Genomic DNA, 17,799 nt, shown 5'->3' with positions numbered 1-17,799 from the left:
ATTGAACTAAAATTACAATTTAGAGAATGCTTGAGGCATTCATACTTTCAAGAAATTTTGAATACTTTAATAAATTTGCTTCGGGCGATATTGAAATATTTTTCTGAGGTTCATTATACTTTTCGTAATATGTATAGAACATAGAATGGTATCGTATAATAAGTATTTAAGGAATTTTATGAACGACTAAAATATAAGAACTGCTAAATATATAAGAGGGCCATATACTCGTATAAAGATATGTTTACCATCTAGATTTAGTTAAATGAGAATGGTGCCCAATTCGTTTCAGTTCTGCGTCACGAATAAATTGTGCCACAATTGTACTGGCACTTACTATTTTAAATAATTTGTTCAAATTTCATTATCAAGCCAATTATCTAAGGCATTGTGGCAGATGGATAGACTTGGCGGATTCAAAATTGATTTAAAAATACTTCTACAATTATCTTACACTATTCAAACCTAACATGTTTTCCGTACAAAAAAAACGTACACGCTCTACAAATCACAAAATTTGCTTTAAAAAATTTAATTTTCTATAATCGAAGTAAAATCTCTGAAAGCCAAAACAAATATTTTATTAACAATTTATCAGAAATGAACAAAAAAAAAACCATTTCAAGGTTCTTTGATAGCCGACAAATTCGTATATATACAAACATACATATATAAACAAAGCATTATAGATATTTACATATGGAAAATTCATAGATCCTTAATTCGCTTTATCCCCTTATTTTTAGTCATTTGTAAAACTGTTTATCGATTATCAAATTGTACACGGTTTTTTTTTCTTATCAAGGTCATTCTACTCTCTGTGTGAACGTTCTTTTGGGATTTTGATACCTTATATCTAAAATATTCTTTTTTGTATTCAATGAATTGGAAATTGTGTCGTACTCATTATATACGTTTGTCGATTTATTAACAAAGTGGTTCTATACCCTTATATACCTAAAAATATTTTATGAAATTAAAATTCTTTATATCATTAATCTGATATGGATTTTATCACTTGGTTTTACATATTGTGGTATATAGAAACTATTTTTGGCGAGCCTTGTATGTAGAACATTAAATCCTTAGAATATATTAATTTCACTCACTTGTAATTCTGTGATTTTATGCCAGCGTGTTGCCATAATGTGGTAAAATATAAATTTGAGCTGTACAATATGTTGAGATATCTTGTAACATTTTGATATCACATTGCATATAAAATGTATGTGACAATCTTTGTTTGAATTGAAATTCAACTTTTATTACTTGAATATCCTTGAGCTTTAATAAGCATTTTAATGCGTACAAAACGAATAATATATTACTGTGGATATTTGAATATATGTATACATATGGTACCACACACTTATGTGATATATGTATACATACGTGTATAAAAGTTATTTATTTTAAGAAATTCATGCGTTTTAAAAATATTTTCTATAGAAATATGGTTGTCTTCTAATTTTAAATAGGCTAATTAATTTAAACAGAGATAGGTTTACAGAGATATAAAATAAAAATGAAAAAGAAAAATGAGGTGAATAAGATCAAAAATTTATATTTAGACTTATTTTAAAAGAAATGTACATAATATACTTGTGGTATATAATGTGCTTAGATACGAAAGTTTAAAAGCAATTGAATTTTAATATTATTTTTCTATAGAATTTTTCTATAATAAATGTTGACTCTTTCAAGTTTATTTGCTGAGTTTTTAATTTATTTTCAAAATTATATAATACTTGCTATACATATATAGATCAAAAGATTAGAAATAGAAATTTGAAATTGTTGAGTATCAAATACTGTTATGGTTCAGAAATTTTAAAATTTTTTGCATTATTGATGGTTGTTACGTATTGAACTTGAATAGTACGGGATAATAAACTGGGGGTGGGATATTCAAAATTTGGATCGATATCATCAGTTCACTGAATCCCCAACCATCCTAAAACTTCCCCGGAATCATTCATATTTTCTCTTAGCCATAAATATAGCGTTTGATCTTTTAAACTCTAAATTTAAATAAAATTCCTTTGGAACTTCGTATGTATATAGAAATTTCATACTGAAAACTTTAAACTGAAAAATCTTATGTTTGACATTTTTGATGATTTATTTTGAAAAAGGACGAATATTGCAGTCTGCTTTTTGGATTTTTTAAAAGTTTTTATCCAGTTTTTTTTTGAAAAAATTGCAATAAATGTAAAAATTACTTTAAACTAACTACAAATCTTTCTATTTCAAAATCAAGATTGAAATTTTTGAAATATTGGATATTTTTTTACAAAAAGAATAAATAATGAGATCTTACACAAAGGCATAAGAGAGTTCTTCCAATTTTCATTCATCATTTTATAAAATATTTTTTCATTTGTAATTTTTAGTGAAATTTGTGTGATTTACACCAAAAAAATTTTTAGAAAGTGTCGTTTAACTACAGCCTTTAATAAAAACTGCATTAACCGTTACATACTTTTTAGCACTTTTCCAAAAAATTTTTTGAAAAAAGTGCTTATTAGTTTCACTCTGTCCGTACATAGATCATTTCATACGTACATAGATCTTCACTAGAAACTTATTTCCATAGAACAAAATTTTTACCTATCTCCCCCCCTCTAGAAGTTATACCCCCTCAAAACCATAAAAATGGCCTTTTTTAAATATTTGTTGCAATGAAACCATAAGCATTTTTGAAATTTTGCAAACGCAGAAAGGCAGTGGCTTGCTTCCCCTAGCGCGATATACTATAGTTAAACTTTAGAAAAACAAAATGGCTGTTCAAATTTACCGTTATCTAAAGTCCTTTTTTTCCAAATTTTTGATGTCATTTTTCTTCTAGACCCCAGCCTGTAGAAGCTTAAAATTTTAGGAGCTTTTAGACATTAACAAATAATTTATTTCGTTAGAAGAAAATTTTTTTCCATCTCCACCCCCTCACAAGTTATCGCCTCTTGAAATTTGTAAAATTTGAATTTTTGACACCTTATATTTCCGAAACCGCAAGCTTTTCCAAATTTTTATAAATGCAAAAAGCTAACGGTAAATTCCATGAAATTAAAAAATATGATTATTTTTCTTAACTCACACAATTAACCCTTAAAATCGAGCATTATGTTAACCCCTTTTTATATTAATTTTTGCTTTATTTCAAAGACTGCATATATGCGTCATCCTAAATTTATGCAATTTTAGAAATAGTTTTGTATATGAATGAAAATAATTTTAATAGTTTGATAGGTATACATAGACTGTATTTAAAAGCAGAATTTTCACTTGTTGAAGGAAAAAGTGCTACAATACAAACCATTGGTTTGACCCAACTTTATTTATATTGCCTTTTATACTTATAAAAAATGCGCCTCCCATCACATGCTTATCGAACATTTTACATAAATTTTCAAATACACACTATATTTTTTGTGAAATTTTTTAAATTTTTCATGTTACAAAAATTTAAAATCTACATTATACAAGGGACTATGCATTTTTAAACAATGTGTCATTTTAAAATTAGGTCGTATTTATTAAACAGGGTGATTAAACTCATTGTTTTAGAAATTATGTTTTTTTATAACAATTTCGGCAGGATTATATCTGAACTCTGAAATATTGGCTAAAATTTAAATTTAAAAAAAATTTGGATTAGAAAAAACATAAATAAAAGGAAAGGAAATAACATTTACTCCTTAAATGAAGGCAACAATAGAGTTTTCCGAGATTTATTAGACAGTTCACAATGATTTTTATAACTCGTTTTGCACACAATAAGGGAGATGTTGCGTTCGCATCAAATTTTAGAAGTTAAACTTTAAACGGGAATGCTCTCTTTTATTTTATAGAAACACAAAGAAGTTATTTTTAATAAAATTGATGTTACTCTATAGCTATGTTGCTGACCATATCTTATTTTTTCAAAATGTGTCCGTTTCGTAATTATAAAGACTCTTCTATTATAACTCCTGCACAATTCATGTTTTGAATATCTCTGTAATATTAATGAGAAAAGAAATAATGCGAAAAAAGAGACAAAAGATTCATACTCGTAATATGACAATCAATGCATATAGAAAAGCTAATGAAAAAAGTAAAAAAACTAATCTAAAAATCCACAATAGAATTTTTCCCTAAAAATCTATCTTCATTATGAATTATGAACATACGAATATAAAAATGTTATTGCCACCCTATCTTACATCAAAGCATGGCAACGAACTCTTTAGAGAATAAAAATTCCAAAATAAAAGCAATATATCAGATTTGTTATGTATTAGATCTATGTAATGTTCTTCTGAGCGTATGTGTAGGTATATAACAATAAATGTTATACATATATATGAATGTGAATACTGTACATTTTTGAATTTTTTTTTTCGTTCATTAACGCTAGAACGAACATAAGCTATTGTTCAGCTTATCATTTTATAAACAATCTACATACATGTATACATATGGAAAATTTTCAAATAGAGTTTCCTTTTTCTTTCATTTTTTTTAGGAAACAACATCATCGACTAGATAAATACGTTTTTGTTGCGGCTTTTAACTTTTTATCCATGTGAATTGTAGCGTTGAATTTGTAGAATTGCATTAGAAAATTCTAGCTAAAAATGACAAAGTGAAAGAGAGCGATTGAAATGTAATTAGTTATATAAGAATTTTTTGAAGTTTTCGAGCTAAAATATAAAATATATAAGATATTTAATAAAATATTTTCAAAATCCCCACTTATTTAATATGAAAATTTTCTATTAAGAGTTGCCATTTACTTAAAGATAAAGATGTGATTTGACTAAATTTATAATATGTATTTTGCAAAGTTACATTTTTTTAAGTTTAGATAAAACAAAATGTGTCTATGACATAGCGATTACCTTCTTGTCTTGAAATTTTAGATTGCAATCAGTTCCATTATTAATTGCCTAGATATGGTAGAAAGTTTAAAGTCGAACTTTGATTCCCGAACTTTGATGAATCCGAAAAATGCTTATTACATTGTCTAGACAACTCGACATGAAACGTCAAAATATTATGTTAATTTTTTTCTTCAAAAACAAAAACAAAAGAAATTAAGAATGGAAAAGCGCTCTTTAAATTTACTGTCATCACAAAATTGTTCTTACAGTATACAAAGCGATTGGTAAAAAGTAGAACAATGAGAGTAAGTTGAGAGTTGTTTTTCATAAGAACTCTCCTAAACTACCCTGTTTGGGTAAATTTATGTAAATAATTTGGTTCAAACCAATCATTTGATCAATCAGCTATTTGTGGAACAATCTGTATTTCATTTTTTTAACTATTCTGTAACTTATTCTTATAATATTGGAAAAATTAATGATTTACAGTTAAAACCTCCACAATCTGTTCGTATTTAACTCAATTGTAGATCTTGATTAATATCAATTGAAAAATATTTTTAAATTGATGCAAAAATTTGTCCTACACACATGTTGTGCGTTGATTCAATATGCAATTCCATTGGATTACAGCAAAACAATGATGTTTTGTAACAATAGGCAATCAAAAAATAAAATGTTTGTTCTTAATTTTGAAACTTAAAAAAAATTTTTTTTTCATTTTTAATTATACCAATTTTTTTTTTGTGTTTTTTTTTTCTTTCATATGTACAATGCACCATACCGTATATAACAAAAATAAAGCTTCATCGTTATTAGCTGCAATGGATCAAAGCGCTGATCCTTGTGTAGATTTTTTTCAATATGCTTGTGGTACATGGAATAAAAAGCATTTAATACCAGAGGACAGAGGTTCAATTAGCACATTCGAAGTGAGTATTTGTGTACATTTAATATGTAGTTGTAGATTTTGATATTTTAGTGTTACATAAACTTCTTTTTTTTTGTATTGAAATTGAAAATTGTATTGATTAAAGGCAATAATATGAAAGTGAGTTGCTATACGTACATTTATCAATATTACACACATGAATATTGTACTCTTAAGGCAATGTAATGAATGAGTGTCATATTTGAATAAAAATCAATATAAAAAAGAGTTCAATTAAAATGTGTGTGCATGTATAAAAATCGATGATGAAAATTTTTATTATTAAATGCTGTTCTTCCATTTAAATTGCTCAACGTTGTCTTAATGCAAACAAAGAATAAAACATTTCAAAAATGAATTCATTCGAATATTTAAAAAATTTCGCAAATATTTTTAATTCGCATTTTATTAATAGTTTTGAGTTTTGTGTGCTCAATTGTGTGCTCAATTTATACTCCTGTGTACAATTATGTTATTGAACATGTATGCTGCATCCGAATTTATTCTCAAGATCGACCAATTCTAAGATCAACGAAAATTCTAGCTTTTTCTCAAAAAAACAGGATTTCTTGAAAATTTCTCATAATTTTTCAATAGCTTTGATATTGTTGCGATAAAATGTCATAACAATATGAAAGTTTCATACTGCCTAAGAATGTACTATTATTATTCTAATATTTGTTTTTCTGCAGGTACTAGCTGACCAACTGCAAGTTATATTAAAAGGAGTGTTAGAAGAATATATTAATGATCAGGATAATCAAGCGACAATAAAAGCAAAAATGTTTTATAGAAGTTGTATGGATATAGGTAAGTCACGTTAATAATTTTACATGATCTTTGATCTGATATGCAAACTGTGAAAATAAGCGTCTGCGGCAACTTTCAAACGGACAACAAACAGATGCACACGGGACGTGTATTACCATCGAATTAGACCGAATACGGGAATACATTCTGAAATCCGAAATACACTCTTCTTGAAATTACGTCGTGAATCGTGACAATTTGAACAAACCCTGTAAGGTATACTGAAAGCAAATAAAGTTTGCTCCTATATCCGTAAAAAATTTAACATAATGTAAAAAATTTCCATAAATGAAAGTTTTAGGTTTAAAAATTTTTAAAACTTTTGTTCATAATGCATTTTATGATGCTTACAAGCAACAACTTCCGTTTAATATGGTTTATAAAAGTTTTTTTACATGATAATTAACATTGATTGTGTTGTGGACTTTTACATAACGTGGCAGTCTTCTTTTTCTCATCACATCAGCTTAATTTGGCTAGTATGTTATCTATTGTGCCTGTACTATTTTTTTTTCAGTATACCTCATACAGGTTTGAAATGCATTTGACGTTAGAGAAATAAAATAAAATTTCATATTTTTAATATTTAGACCAAATAAAAAAAAAATCCGGCAGGCAAGAAAATAGAGTGGAATTTTTTTTGTCAATCATTTTTGTATGCTTTACCAATGCTTTACGTAAACATTTGTTTTATAAAACTTCGTAACAAAGCGGAAGATTTGCGAACCTAATTTTTATGACAGGAGGAAAATGAAATTTCCAATTTGCTTTCACTAAAATATTTTTTTTCTGTATTAAATAAACAAATAATAATATTAGCAGGAGAAAAGAGAAATGAAAGTTTTTTTTTTCATTACAAAGAGGAATAATTATTAGATTGGAAAATGATGATAAAAGCAGGAAGGTAAATAATATTTTTATAGAAAAAAAATTTTATAACTAGAAAAAAATTTTTTTTTTTTATCAGAAAAAGAGGTGTGAGTTAGGAAAATGCTCTTTGAATATTATTCACCGTTATTTAATAGCCTTTTTTTCTAGTTCCTCTTCGACGAGGCATAAAATCAATATGAATGCACAAAAATATTTTGCAAAAAACTTATAATCTTATTCATAGCGTTAGACTGCATATGTACTTGTATGTATGCATTGTAAATGTAAAAATTGTATTTGTATTTCATGTCAAGAATTTTATTTTAAGAATTAAAGTGTACCTTAGTTGAAAAATGTAAGATTATCTACTAGGTAATGTTAGTGTAAAAATTAAATTTATTTCGATGTTTTAAAGAAGCTGTGTGAAGAAACAACTAAATTTTATTAACAAGTTTAATTGGTCGAAAGCAACAGTCTTTGATACTTCGTGATTCAACAAGTAGGTTTTGTAACTGCTATCATTATAGTTTTAGATTGACGTGAAAGGAAAGTTTCTATATCCATTTAGAACTGATTTCTTGTCAATATTGTATCCCAGTTCTACTTCATATGTAACTGTCTGGTTTGAACGTCTTACCATTGCTCTTTCCCCAGATAAGATGTTGACTGAATTACTTTAGTATTATATGTACCTATATACATATATTAGCAGTTTATACTAAAAAACATTTTTGTTCCTTATTAATTTCAGAACAAATACGAAGAACAGGGGATTTACCATTAAAAAAAGTTTTAAGAAAATTAGGTGGTTGGCCGGTAGTAGAAAAAGATTGGACAATACCAAATTTTACGATAGAATATTTATTTGGTGTGTTACGTGGTGAATATAGTGAACCAGTTCTTATTGAACTATATGTTAGTGCTGATGATAAAAATTCATCAGTTAACATATTACAAATAGATCAATTAGTTTTAGCATTACCATCACGTGATTACTATTTAAAAGAAAGTAGTGAAAATGATTTAAAAGCATATCATCGTTATATGACACAAATAGCTATATTACTGGGTGCTGATCCAAAAACAGCTAAAGATGAATTAAATGATGTTTTACAATTTGAAATAAATTTAGCAAATGTTTCAATGCCAGAAGCTGATCGTCATGATACAAGTTCCATATATAAAAAATTAACCTTACCTGAATTACAATCACAAATACCACAATTAAATTGGACCGATTATTTACAATCAACATTAGGAGCAGATATAAAATTAAGATCAGATGAACCTATAGTTAGTTATGCAATGCCATATTTAGTTCAAATGGGAAAAATTTTAGCACAAACTGATCGCAGAATAATACATAATTATGTAATATGGAGATTAGTTATGTCAATAATGACACATATGATAGATGATTATGAAAGGGAACGTGTTGAATTCAAAAAAATATTAGTTGGTATACAATCAGAGAGGGTGAGATGGTCACAATGTGTTGAATGGACAAATAAAAAATTAGGTATGGCAGTTGGTGCATTATTTATACGAGATAATTTTAATCAGGAGAGTAAAGAAACTGCATTAGAAATGATACATACAATTAGAGCAGCATTTAATGAACTTTTAGCTGATATACATTGGATGGACGATGAAACCAGAGCTGTTGCAAAAGAGAAAGCAGATGCAATGAATGAAAGAATTGGTTATCCAGAAATTTTAACTGACCCAATAGAATTAGAAAAAGAATACGTAAATGTGAGTATTTGCACTTTCATTAAAAAATTGAAATAATAGAGTAATAATAAAAAAAATTTTTTTTTCATTTTATTATTACTTGAAAGAAGCATCATATGACCATTATCAAAATTATTTGAAAATTGTCTAAAAACAAATATTTTAAAATATTTTTTTTTGCAATTTTCATTCATTAAATATTCATGTTCAAGAGAACGCTTTGTTGTTTATTGGAATATTTGCGTTCCAACTAATTCAAAAAAAAATATTTACAATTTTTTAGTTGACCATCTGGGAAGATCATTTCATGAATAATGTATTAAGTATTTTAAAATGGGATGCACAACGTAATCTTCAATTGTTGAGGAAACCCGTTGATAAGGATAAATGGACAACTGAACCAGCTGTTGTAAATGCTTTTTATAATCCCAATAAAAATGATATTGGTAAGTTTTTTTTTTTTATATATTTTTCAGTAATAAAAAAAAGTTTTAAAATGTTCATAAAATTTTGTTGAAAAACCATAAAAAAACCTCAAAACAAACTGAAAAGAAAAATTGTTTTACTTTAATGTTTTAATCTTACTACGAGTAAATAATAAAATTTCATCCTTTCTATATTTGGTTATCATTTCAGTATTCCCAGCTGGTATATTACAACCACTTTTTTATAGTCAACATTTTCCAAAATCGTTAAATTATGGTGGAATTGGTGTTGTCATAGGTCACGAAATAACACATGGGTTTGATGATAAAGGTATTTAGCAAAAAAATATTTTGAATTTAGAAAATTACTTTTAATACCAATCCTTTTTAATAAATTTAATCTATTTTTTCATTAAAATTATTTTCCAAGGTCGTCAATTTGATAAGGATGGTAATATGATGCAATGGTGGAATAATGCAACAATACGTGCTTTTAGAGAGCGAGCACAATGTATTATTGATCAGTATTCGAGATATAAAATTGATGAAGTCGGACAATATATGAACGGTAGAATGACTCAAGGTGAAAATATTGCTGATAATGGAGGATTAAAACAAGCTTTTCGGGTAAATTAAATTTTAATTTCAATAAAATTTTTTTTTTGCCGAAATATGAGCCGTTTCATAAAGGATATTCAATATAAGATGCGATTGGTAGGGCCATAAAGAATTCTGACATTGGAATACAAAGACCTTGAATATGACTGTGGTGTTGACTAGTGCTAAAAACTTCTCGCAGAGTTAAATAACTTTTGCGATGGAACATTCTTAAAGAAGGATTTTGAGTTGTCTGAAGTTGTCATGACAAGGCCTTTGCAGAAATCAGAAAATGATCAAAAGTCACATTTAAAGTGACTATAAATTAATAATACAAAAATTGTTTATCCGACAAAGGCTCATATTTCACTTGTTTTTTTAATCTCCTCAAAAATTAGAAATTAAAATTTTATTTTCAATAAAATTTGTGTAGGCATTTCGAAAATGGGTATCAAAACATGGTTCAGAAGCAGATTTACCCGGATTAAATTTAACACATGATCAATTATTTTTCCTTAATTATGCACAAATATGGTGTGGTTCAATGCGGCCACAAGATGCATTAACAAAAATTCGTTCATCTGTTCATTCACCAGGTTTCGTCAGAGTATTAGGTCCATTATCAAATTCAGTAGATTTTGCTAAGGCCTATAAATGTCCTTTAGGTTCACCAATGAATCCAACAAATAAATGTAGTGTTTGGTAAATAAATATATTTGTATACCAATAATAATAATAATAACAAAATTAATAAATAAATTCACCTACCATTTAGAAATAATAGATTTAATTAAATGAAAAAATAAAAATGTATATGTATATTATTAACTATGTATATGCTTTAATTATTTACCATAAAATGAATTTAATAAAAATAATGAACAATATTATGTAAGTATTATAATTATAATTTAGGTATTAAAATTTAATAAATAAATGTATAAATAAATAAATGAAAATAAATTCTTCAGTAGGTGTTTACAAAAACAATTTTGTATATTTTATGACTATTGATTAAATTCTTTTTAATGCAATCATTAATATTCTAATGAAATTTATTCGAGAATTTTTTTGTTTTTAAAAATCTTCTATAAAAACAATTTCATTTTAATTCAACAGAAGTAAAATCAGTGACCATAAAATATACAATTTGTTTTTGTATAACTTCAATTACAATAAAAATCATACCAGCGTACTATTATATTATATCTTTTGTAAATAAATTAAAATATTTTTAGATAAATAAATATACATAACAAAAAAAAAGAAAAGAAAAAAGGAAATCTCATAGTATATACAAACAATATGTAAGTATATATAAAAACTGTTTGTAAAAATATGAAAATTTAATTTAAAAATAAATGTAAACTGCACAGTAGAATTCAATTCAGTTTCGGAATTTCGGAGAATATTTTATTATTTGATTTTATAAACTGTAATATTGAATTTCTGAATTTTTTAAAATAGCATTTTGAGATTTTATTCAGTCGCCTTACTATGTAAATAAATTTTCATAAAAACGGTTTTCGTGTTTGCAGAAAGGGTAAGATAGCAACAATCAATTTGTTTGGTATCACCTCTTTATTTCTGCCAATACGAAAATCGTTTCGCGAAAATCGAATTACATAGTAAGGCCTCAGCTAACTTATTTGTTTTTGCCAACAAAGATTAGACGCATCGTTGCTCCATTAATTTTCTTCGCATCTACTAAGTTAGACTCCTGCAATAGATGCGAAGAGTTTCAAAAAGTTAGTCTCCTGGCGCCTTCTAACTAGTAGACGCCTGGCGCCTTCGAATTTTTAATAGCTCATCGACTCTTTTAAGATTATTATTTATAATATGATTTACCTATGTATTCTTAGCTTGATATTTTTGTTTAAATAAATACTGGATGTTCTTAAATCGGTTTCATTTTTCAATTAGCTTGCCAATTTTTTATATTTTTCAATTAGCTTGATAGCCGGAACTTAATGGTTTTTGATTTTTTAAGTGAAAATATTTATTTTCTTCGTAAATGCGTAACAGATAAATTAAATTTAAATTCTACTGTTTCTATACTAAAAATCTGCAGTATTAGATAAATTAAAATGAAAAATGCAAAAAAAAAAAATATAAAACCAAACTAATAATAAAAAAAAATATAAAATAAATTTAGAATATTAAGCTTTGTATAAATAAAATATACATACTTATACATATACATCTATACATACATACATAAAATTAATAAACATACATAAATGTACAAATGACTGTGGATATAAAAAATATTTAGAAATCATTGTATAGAAAAATTAAAAAAAAACAAGAAGAAAAAAATTATATAATTATAAAAACTAAATAACTGATGACATAAATATATAAATATAAATATGTAATATGTAATATAGATAGTAAGTAAAATTAGTTAGATTTTGATAAATATCTAAAATTTCATTTGTTATTTTTAATTGTATAACTCTGCAAAAAAAAACAAAAAATCTAGAAATGAAACACAAAAAAAAAATATCTTAAATTTATTTTTAAAATTTCCATTTTTTATTTTTGTTTTCTCCAATTTATTTAATTAAAATTATATAACGCTCTCAAAATAAAACAAAATTCGATGTGATCAGCATATAATCGATTTCAATTAATTTTTTCTTTTCAAAATTGCATTTGGTAGGTAAAAACTGTTATTTAAACAAAATTTGATTTGTAGAGTCGAAATTAGTTCAAAATACGATCGAAATTTAAAATTGGTCAATGTAAATCAAAAATTTTATAATACGCTAACAACTTAAAATAAGAATTTATAATCAAAATTGACAATTTCCAACTGACAGTTTCCGTCAATTGGCAACTGTAATTATTTAAAATTTTCAAATAATAGTCAGTTTTCCAGCTTAGTTGGAATATTTCAGAAAAATCCTGTTATTTAAATACATATGTGTATATTTAAAAGTAGCAAAGTATACAAAAAAGTATTCACTGTCCTAACTCAGGGTTTAAACTTTAAAGTTCTTTCTTAAGGCGAAAAAGATATGACTTTTTTTGTTGCGAAAGCAATACTTTCCGTTTTGTTTAATATGTGGTAAATAAAAGTGGAAAATAAATAAATTAAAATTTGTAATATCTTACACTATAATAAATTACAAATTCATCGTAAAAAGTTTACAATTTACAAAAAAAAATTTTTACAAATTCTTTGGCTATGTTTAGAAATTTATGAAATTCATAAACGCATTTATAACGGAATGAAAATTATGTTAGTTATTCTAAAAAAAAACTAATTTTTTTTTCAATTGGATTCGTTTTTCTTTAATAATGGGACAAATTTCTGACTCATTGATAATTTTCAAATCTGCATCGGTTTGATGCAGATTTGTTTTTAAAATTATTAACCCCTTTAAATATCAGTCAAACTTCAGTCTATGTGTCGAAAATCAAATAAACATTGCCCTTAGAAGTGACAGTAATTCTTAGTTTCGCTCAGCCCCATGTTATACAAAATTATCAAATATAAAATTATAATTTTTCATGAACTTATTATTTAAGCATTCCACATTTTTAACAAGAAATTAGTTATGTTTATTTTGTCTCTAACTATATCGTAGAATTTAAAAAAAAAATTATAGATTATTGTAGTATAAAATAATTGACTGCCACAATAATGCATTTATTACCAAATTTTTTCATAATAGTTAAAGAGCGAGCGTAAATTTATAAATAGAAAATATTTAAAATGAAATTTTCTAAAATTGTTCCTAAAATAAAATTTTAAAAAAATTTTCAAAGTGTATCTTTATTTTATTATATTAGTTTATAATATTTTTTAATTAAATTATTTATTAATAATATTTATATTACAAAAAAATGTTAATTATTATTATGTGTTTTTAAAATTATTATTGTTGTATAAATTTAATAGAAATTTCATAATATTTTTACTTAAAACTTTAATACACTCAGAGAAAAAAAAATGAAAAATATAATTATTATTATACAATTAATTAAATAAATTAAAAAAAAACCCAAAACAATTCTATTGAGTATTATAAAAAGAATTTATGAAATAATTAAAATAATTATAAATAAAATGCAAAATATAATAAAAAAAATCATAAAATGGTTTTATTCATATTTTTTACGTTGTGCAATTCCAATTTAAAAAAATCCATTTTTGAGTAATTTTGTTTTCGGATAAGACATGGTATTTTATTGGTTTTACGACTAAACATTTAATATATTATGAATTAATGCCAAAATTATGCTTCTGTGTTTAAAACCATTTATTAACACTCACAAAGTACGAGTAAAAATAGAATGGACAGCGTCAAGTCTACAATACTCGTACAAATGTTTCCAGAGCAAATTTAAGTGGCTTCCTGCGCTTTAGTTCTTCAAGAAACTTCCCTATAATTTAATATAACACCGGAATGGCAATGAACTTCAATGTATTTGGAAACCAACAAATTGACTATTTTACCATTACAATAAGTCTGCAATACCTGATACATCACGAATATTCAAAATATTAAATGTTAATTGTATGAAAACAATATATTTAAAATTACTTGCACTATATCTGGAACAAGGCAAACTGTGTCAAAAGTTGCATAAATATTAATTTCCTTTATTATTTATTGCAACCACTCGATAACAACCATTAAGAAACATATTTATATAACATAGCTAGGTACTTAAAATTACACACTTTATGTTAATATATTCGTCTTTTGATAATCTTATTCTGCATCTACCATAAAGTAGTGTAATTAAATTCTTATATCGTGCAAATTTCATATGTAACATGCACAACAAAATATCGCGTATGAGTTATACCGTTTCACTTACTTACTTTTATTAGAATATATTTTAACATAATATTATATACATACATATAACTATATACTCAATCATAATAATTACATAAGCATTGTTTACATTTGGATAATTTTTAATAATCTTTTGTTTTTAATATTGCATGCACATTGTACAATTTTCTATTATTATACAATGCCCTCGAATAAATTTACTGGAATAAGGGTTTTAAATTCAATAGTTGGAAACTATGAACAATAATTTTATTACAATTTTTATATAGTACAAATTTCATTTCGTTGAAACATATTTCATAAAATTATACAAACAATTATATGTATGTATGTATGTAACAAAAAATATTGAAAATAAATATTTTGAAATAAGTTTTAACATAAAATGCCAGACAATGAAGTCCACTTGACTTGTTCATGTATATATACAATATACGGTATTTGAATCGTAAAATATGAAAAAAAAATAAAACTTAAGTTTTATTTTAAAAGGATGGCTGGTTTATACATTTAATATTTTCAAGTATATTTTTAATATTTTTAAATAAATTTTTTAACAACAACTTTAGAAGAAGTAGAGTACTCACATAGTTTCCTATTTATTTTAATATGTATTTTAAATTATTATAGTATTTGACCTTATTTTATTGAAATCAATTGAATAAGTTGGACACAATTATGTCAAGATTTAAATATTATTACTTGATTACTTTTTAAAAGGATTTTTTTTTAATTAATTTTTTACTATTGAAAAGTTATGTTTCATAATTTTCCACAAAAATATTAGTGATCTATCTGCTGTAATACACAGGGTTATAAACAAAGGACAAGAGAAATCAATTATGTATTTCAAACAAAATGTTGTCGAACAAATTGTCGACAACTTGTCGAATTGTTGAATTCAAACAAATTTTGTCGAAAACTATATATGATTTTGTTTGAGGCGGCTCCTTCTATAATTTCTTAACTTATAATTACAGCTTTCTAAAATTAATGTTGTATAGAATTTCGATTTACCCCTGTTCAAAGTTATTAAAATAATAATTGTTAAGCATTTTTTGAAAAATATTGTGTGAAAATTGAAATGCTATTAAATTTTCTTAAGCCGAAAATTAGGCAATATTTACAATGTACTAGAAGTTATTTGTCTTGAATGATCTGGTTCTAGAGCAGCTTCTTACTGAAAAGTATTCTTAACAGATTTTCAATTGAAATTAAATTTTAAGCAAAAATGTTTTGAAGACGGATCAAATTCCAAATTTTTTTATTTATTCTCAAATAAACGTTTCAGTTTATTTTCATTTTTACAACCCTTGTATGCACTCATTAGAAAAATTAAAACTTTACGATAAAAAAAAATAAAAAAAGCAAAAAAAAATACAAAAATTGTAACACAAATTAGAAAACACGCTATAAAAACAAAAAAAAAACTTGAAGGGAAAGGAAATGAAAAAGTAAAAATTTTGTGAGAACAAAAATGAAAAAGAGTTGAAATTGGGTCATTGAAAAAAGGAAATATACAAAGAGAATGGAAAAAAAATGTGATTCCAATGTGAAAGTGTGGGTGCCTTGCTTCAACGCTACCGAAGTTATTTAAGTGCAAGAAGTAAGAAGAAAAGAGTTATTTCTGAAAAAGGAAATGTTGAAGGCTACACAGAGTTTCATTCAACTATTACTGCCATTCAAGTTTATTTTTTTCACTTTTGTTGTTGTTTTTGTTCATTTTATGAGTGAATTTTATATGCGATTTACTACATTACAAATAAAGTTTTTATATTAGCTTTTAACTTAACTTTAAAATGAATAATGCTTGAAGGCAATGTATGCTATTTAAAGCATGCATGGGCATACTATGTAAATTATTTTAATGCCCATACATACACACACATATTATTAAAGTTGTTAATGTTTTTTAGAAAAGGTGTAAGAAGTTATAGTTTTCGAAACAGAAATGCAGAATGAATTTTAGAATTTCTAAATTTTATTGAAAAATCGTCTGTGATATTTCCATGTTTAAGAATATTGTTGGTTTATAAAGAACATTTTTTCTTTCTCACTATTATACGGATTAGTCATATACATTGTTCCTCACATAGAGAGCTCAATAAAAATTTCGTGAAATAATTTTATATCTACAGCTACATATATACTATTCAAAGAATAACCCAATGAACTCCCAGAACAATACAATTCAGGAAGAATTAACTATGATGGAAGAAAAGTGAGATATTCTTACTTGGATTCTAGTATTCAATATCCGGATTAATATTTGTTAATTTTTTGTTAAAAACTTATACACCCACTTTTGGTTCTCATATATTCCGGTATAAAAAGAACTTGCGTTTCTATCAGAAGAAGAAAGTTCTACTGTTGCTTTTCTTCTCTTCTTCTCATCGCTGTTATTATTAAAGGGTCAGGAGTTTAAGTTGGTGCAGATTTGTGAAGGTAATAAATTTTTTACTTTAAACCATAAGAGAAATTTTAAGCCGTTTTTTCTGCATTTTTTATAATCGTTTTTAAGTTTTTCGCTTTATTTTTGAATTTAGGCGAAATGCAACTAAAAAAAAAATTTTATAGGTGTTTGGCTTTTACATAGTACACAGGTAATTCAGATACGTTTGTGTACATATAGTTTTTGTGTTTAGTATTATAACAAGTAGTCTAGTAAAAAGTGAACTTAGGTAAATTAAATAAATTTTGCAGATATGGGGAAGGATGCTTTTTAGGAGTTATAATAAAATGAGAGTCGTAAA

General features: G+C 25.4%; 1 protein-coding gene across 2 annotated transcripts in view; it reads left to right on the top strand.

Annotated features, from left to right (window-relative positions):
* LOC129605224 (neprilysin-1) overlaps nucleotides 1-11,099 on the top strand; it is a 115,539-nt gene extending 104,440 nt beyond the window's left edge. For both annotated transcript variants that reach the window (XM_055514841.1, XM_055514842.1), the window contains 7 exons: nucleotides 5,667-5,794; nucleotides 6,486-6,603; nucleotides 8,225-9,228; nucleotides 9,491-9,653; nucleotides 9,844-9,963; nucleotides 10,063-10,259; nucleotides 10,663-11,099. In XM_055514841.1, coding sequence (XP_055370816.1) covers nucleotides 5,667-5,794; nucleotides 6,486-6,603; nucleotides 8,225-9,228; nucleotides 9,491-9,653; nucleotides 9,844-9,963; nucleotides 10,063-10,259; nucleotides 10,663-10,935 — 2,003 coding nt within the window. In that variant the 3' untranslated portion in view covers nucleotides 10,936-11,099. The remainder of the gene's footprint in view (nucleotides 1-5,666; nucleotides 5,795-6,485; nucleotides 6,604-8,224; nucleotides 9,229-9,490; nucleotides 9,654-9,843; nucleotides 9,964-10,062; nucleotides 10,260-10,662) is intronic.
* The last annotated feature ends 6,700 nt before the right edge of the window (nucleotides 11,100-17,799 follow it).

Source organism: Condylostylus longicornis, unplaced genomic scaffold, assembly GCF_029603195.1.
Source record: "Condylostylus longicornis isolate FDR11 unplaced genomic scaffold, ASM2960319v2 ptg000013l, whole genome shotgun sequence".
Classification (NCBI taxonomy): Eukaryota; Metazoa; Arthropoda; class Insecta; order Diptera; family Dolichopodidae; genus Condylostylus; species Condylostylus longicornis.
The sequence above is the reverse complement of the archived record's forward strand: the minus strand, read 5'-3'. Positions and strand labels throughout refer to the sequence as shown.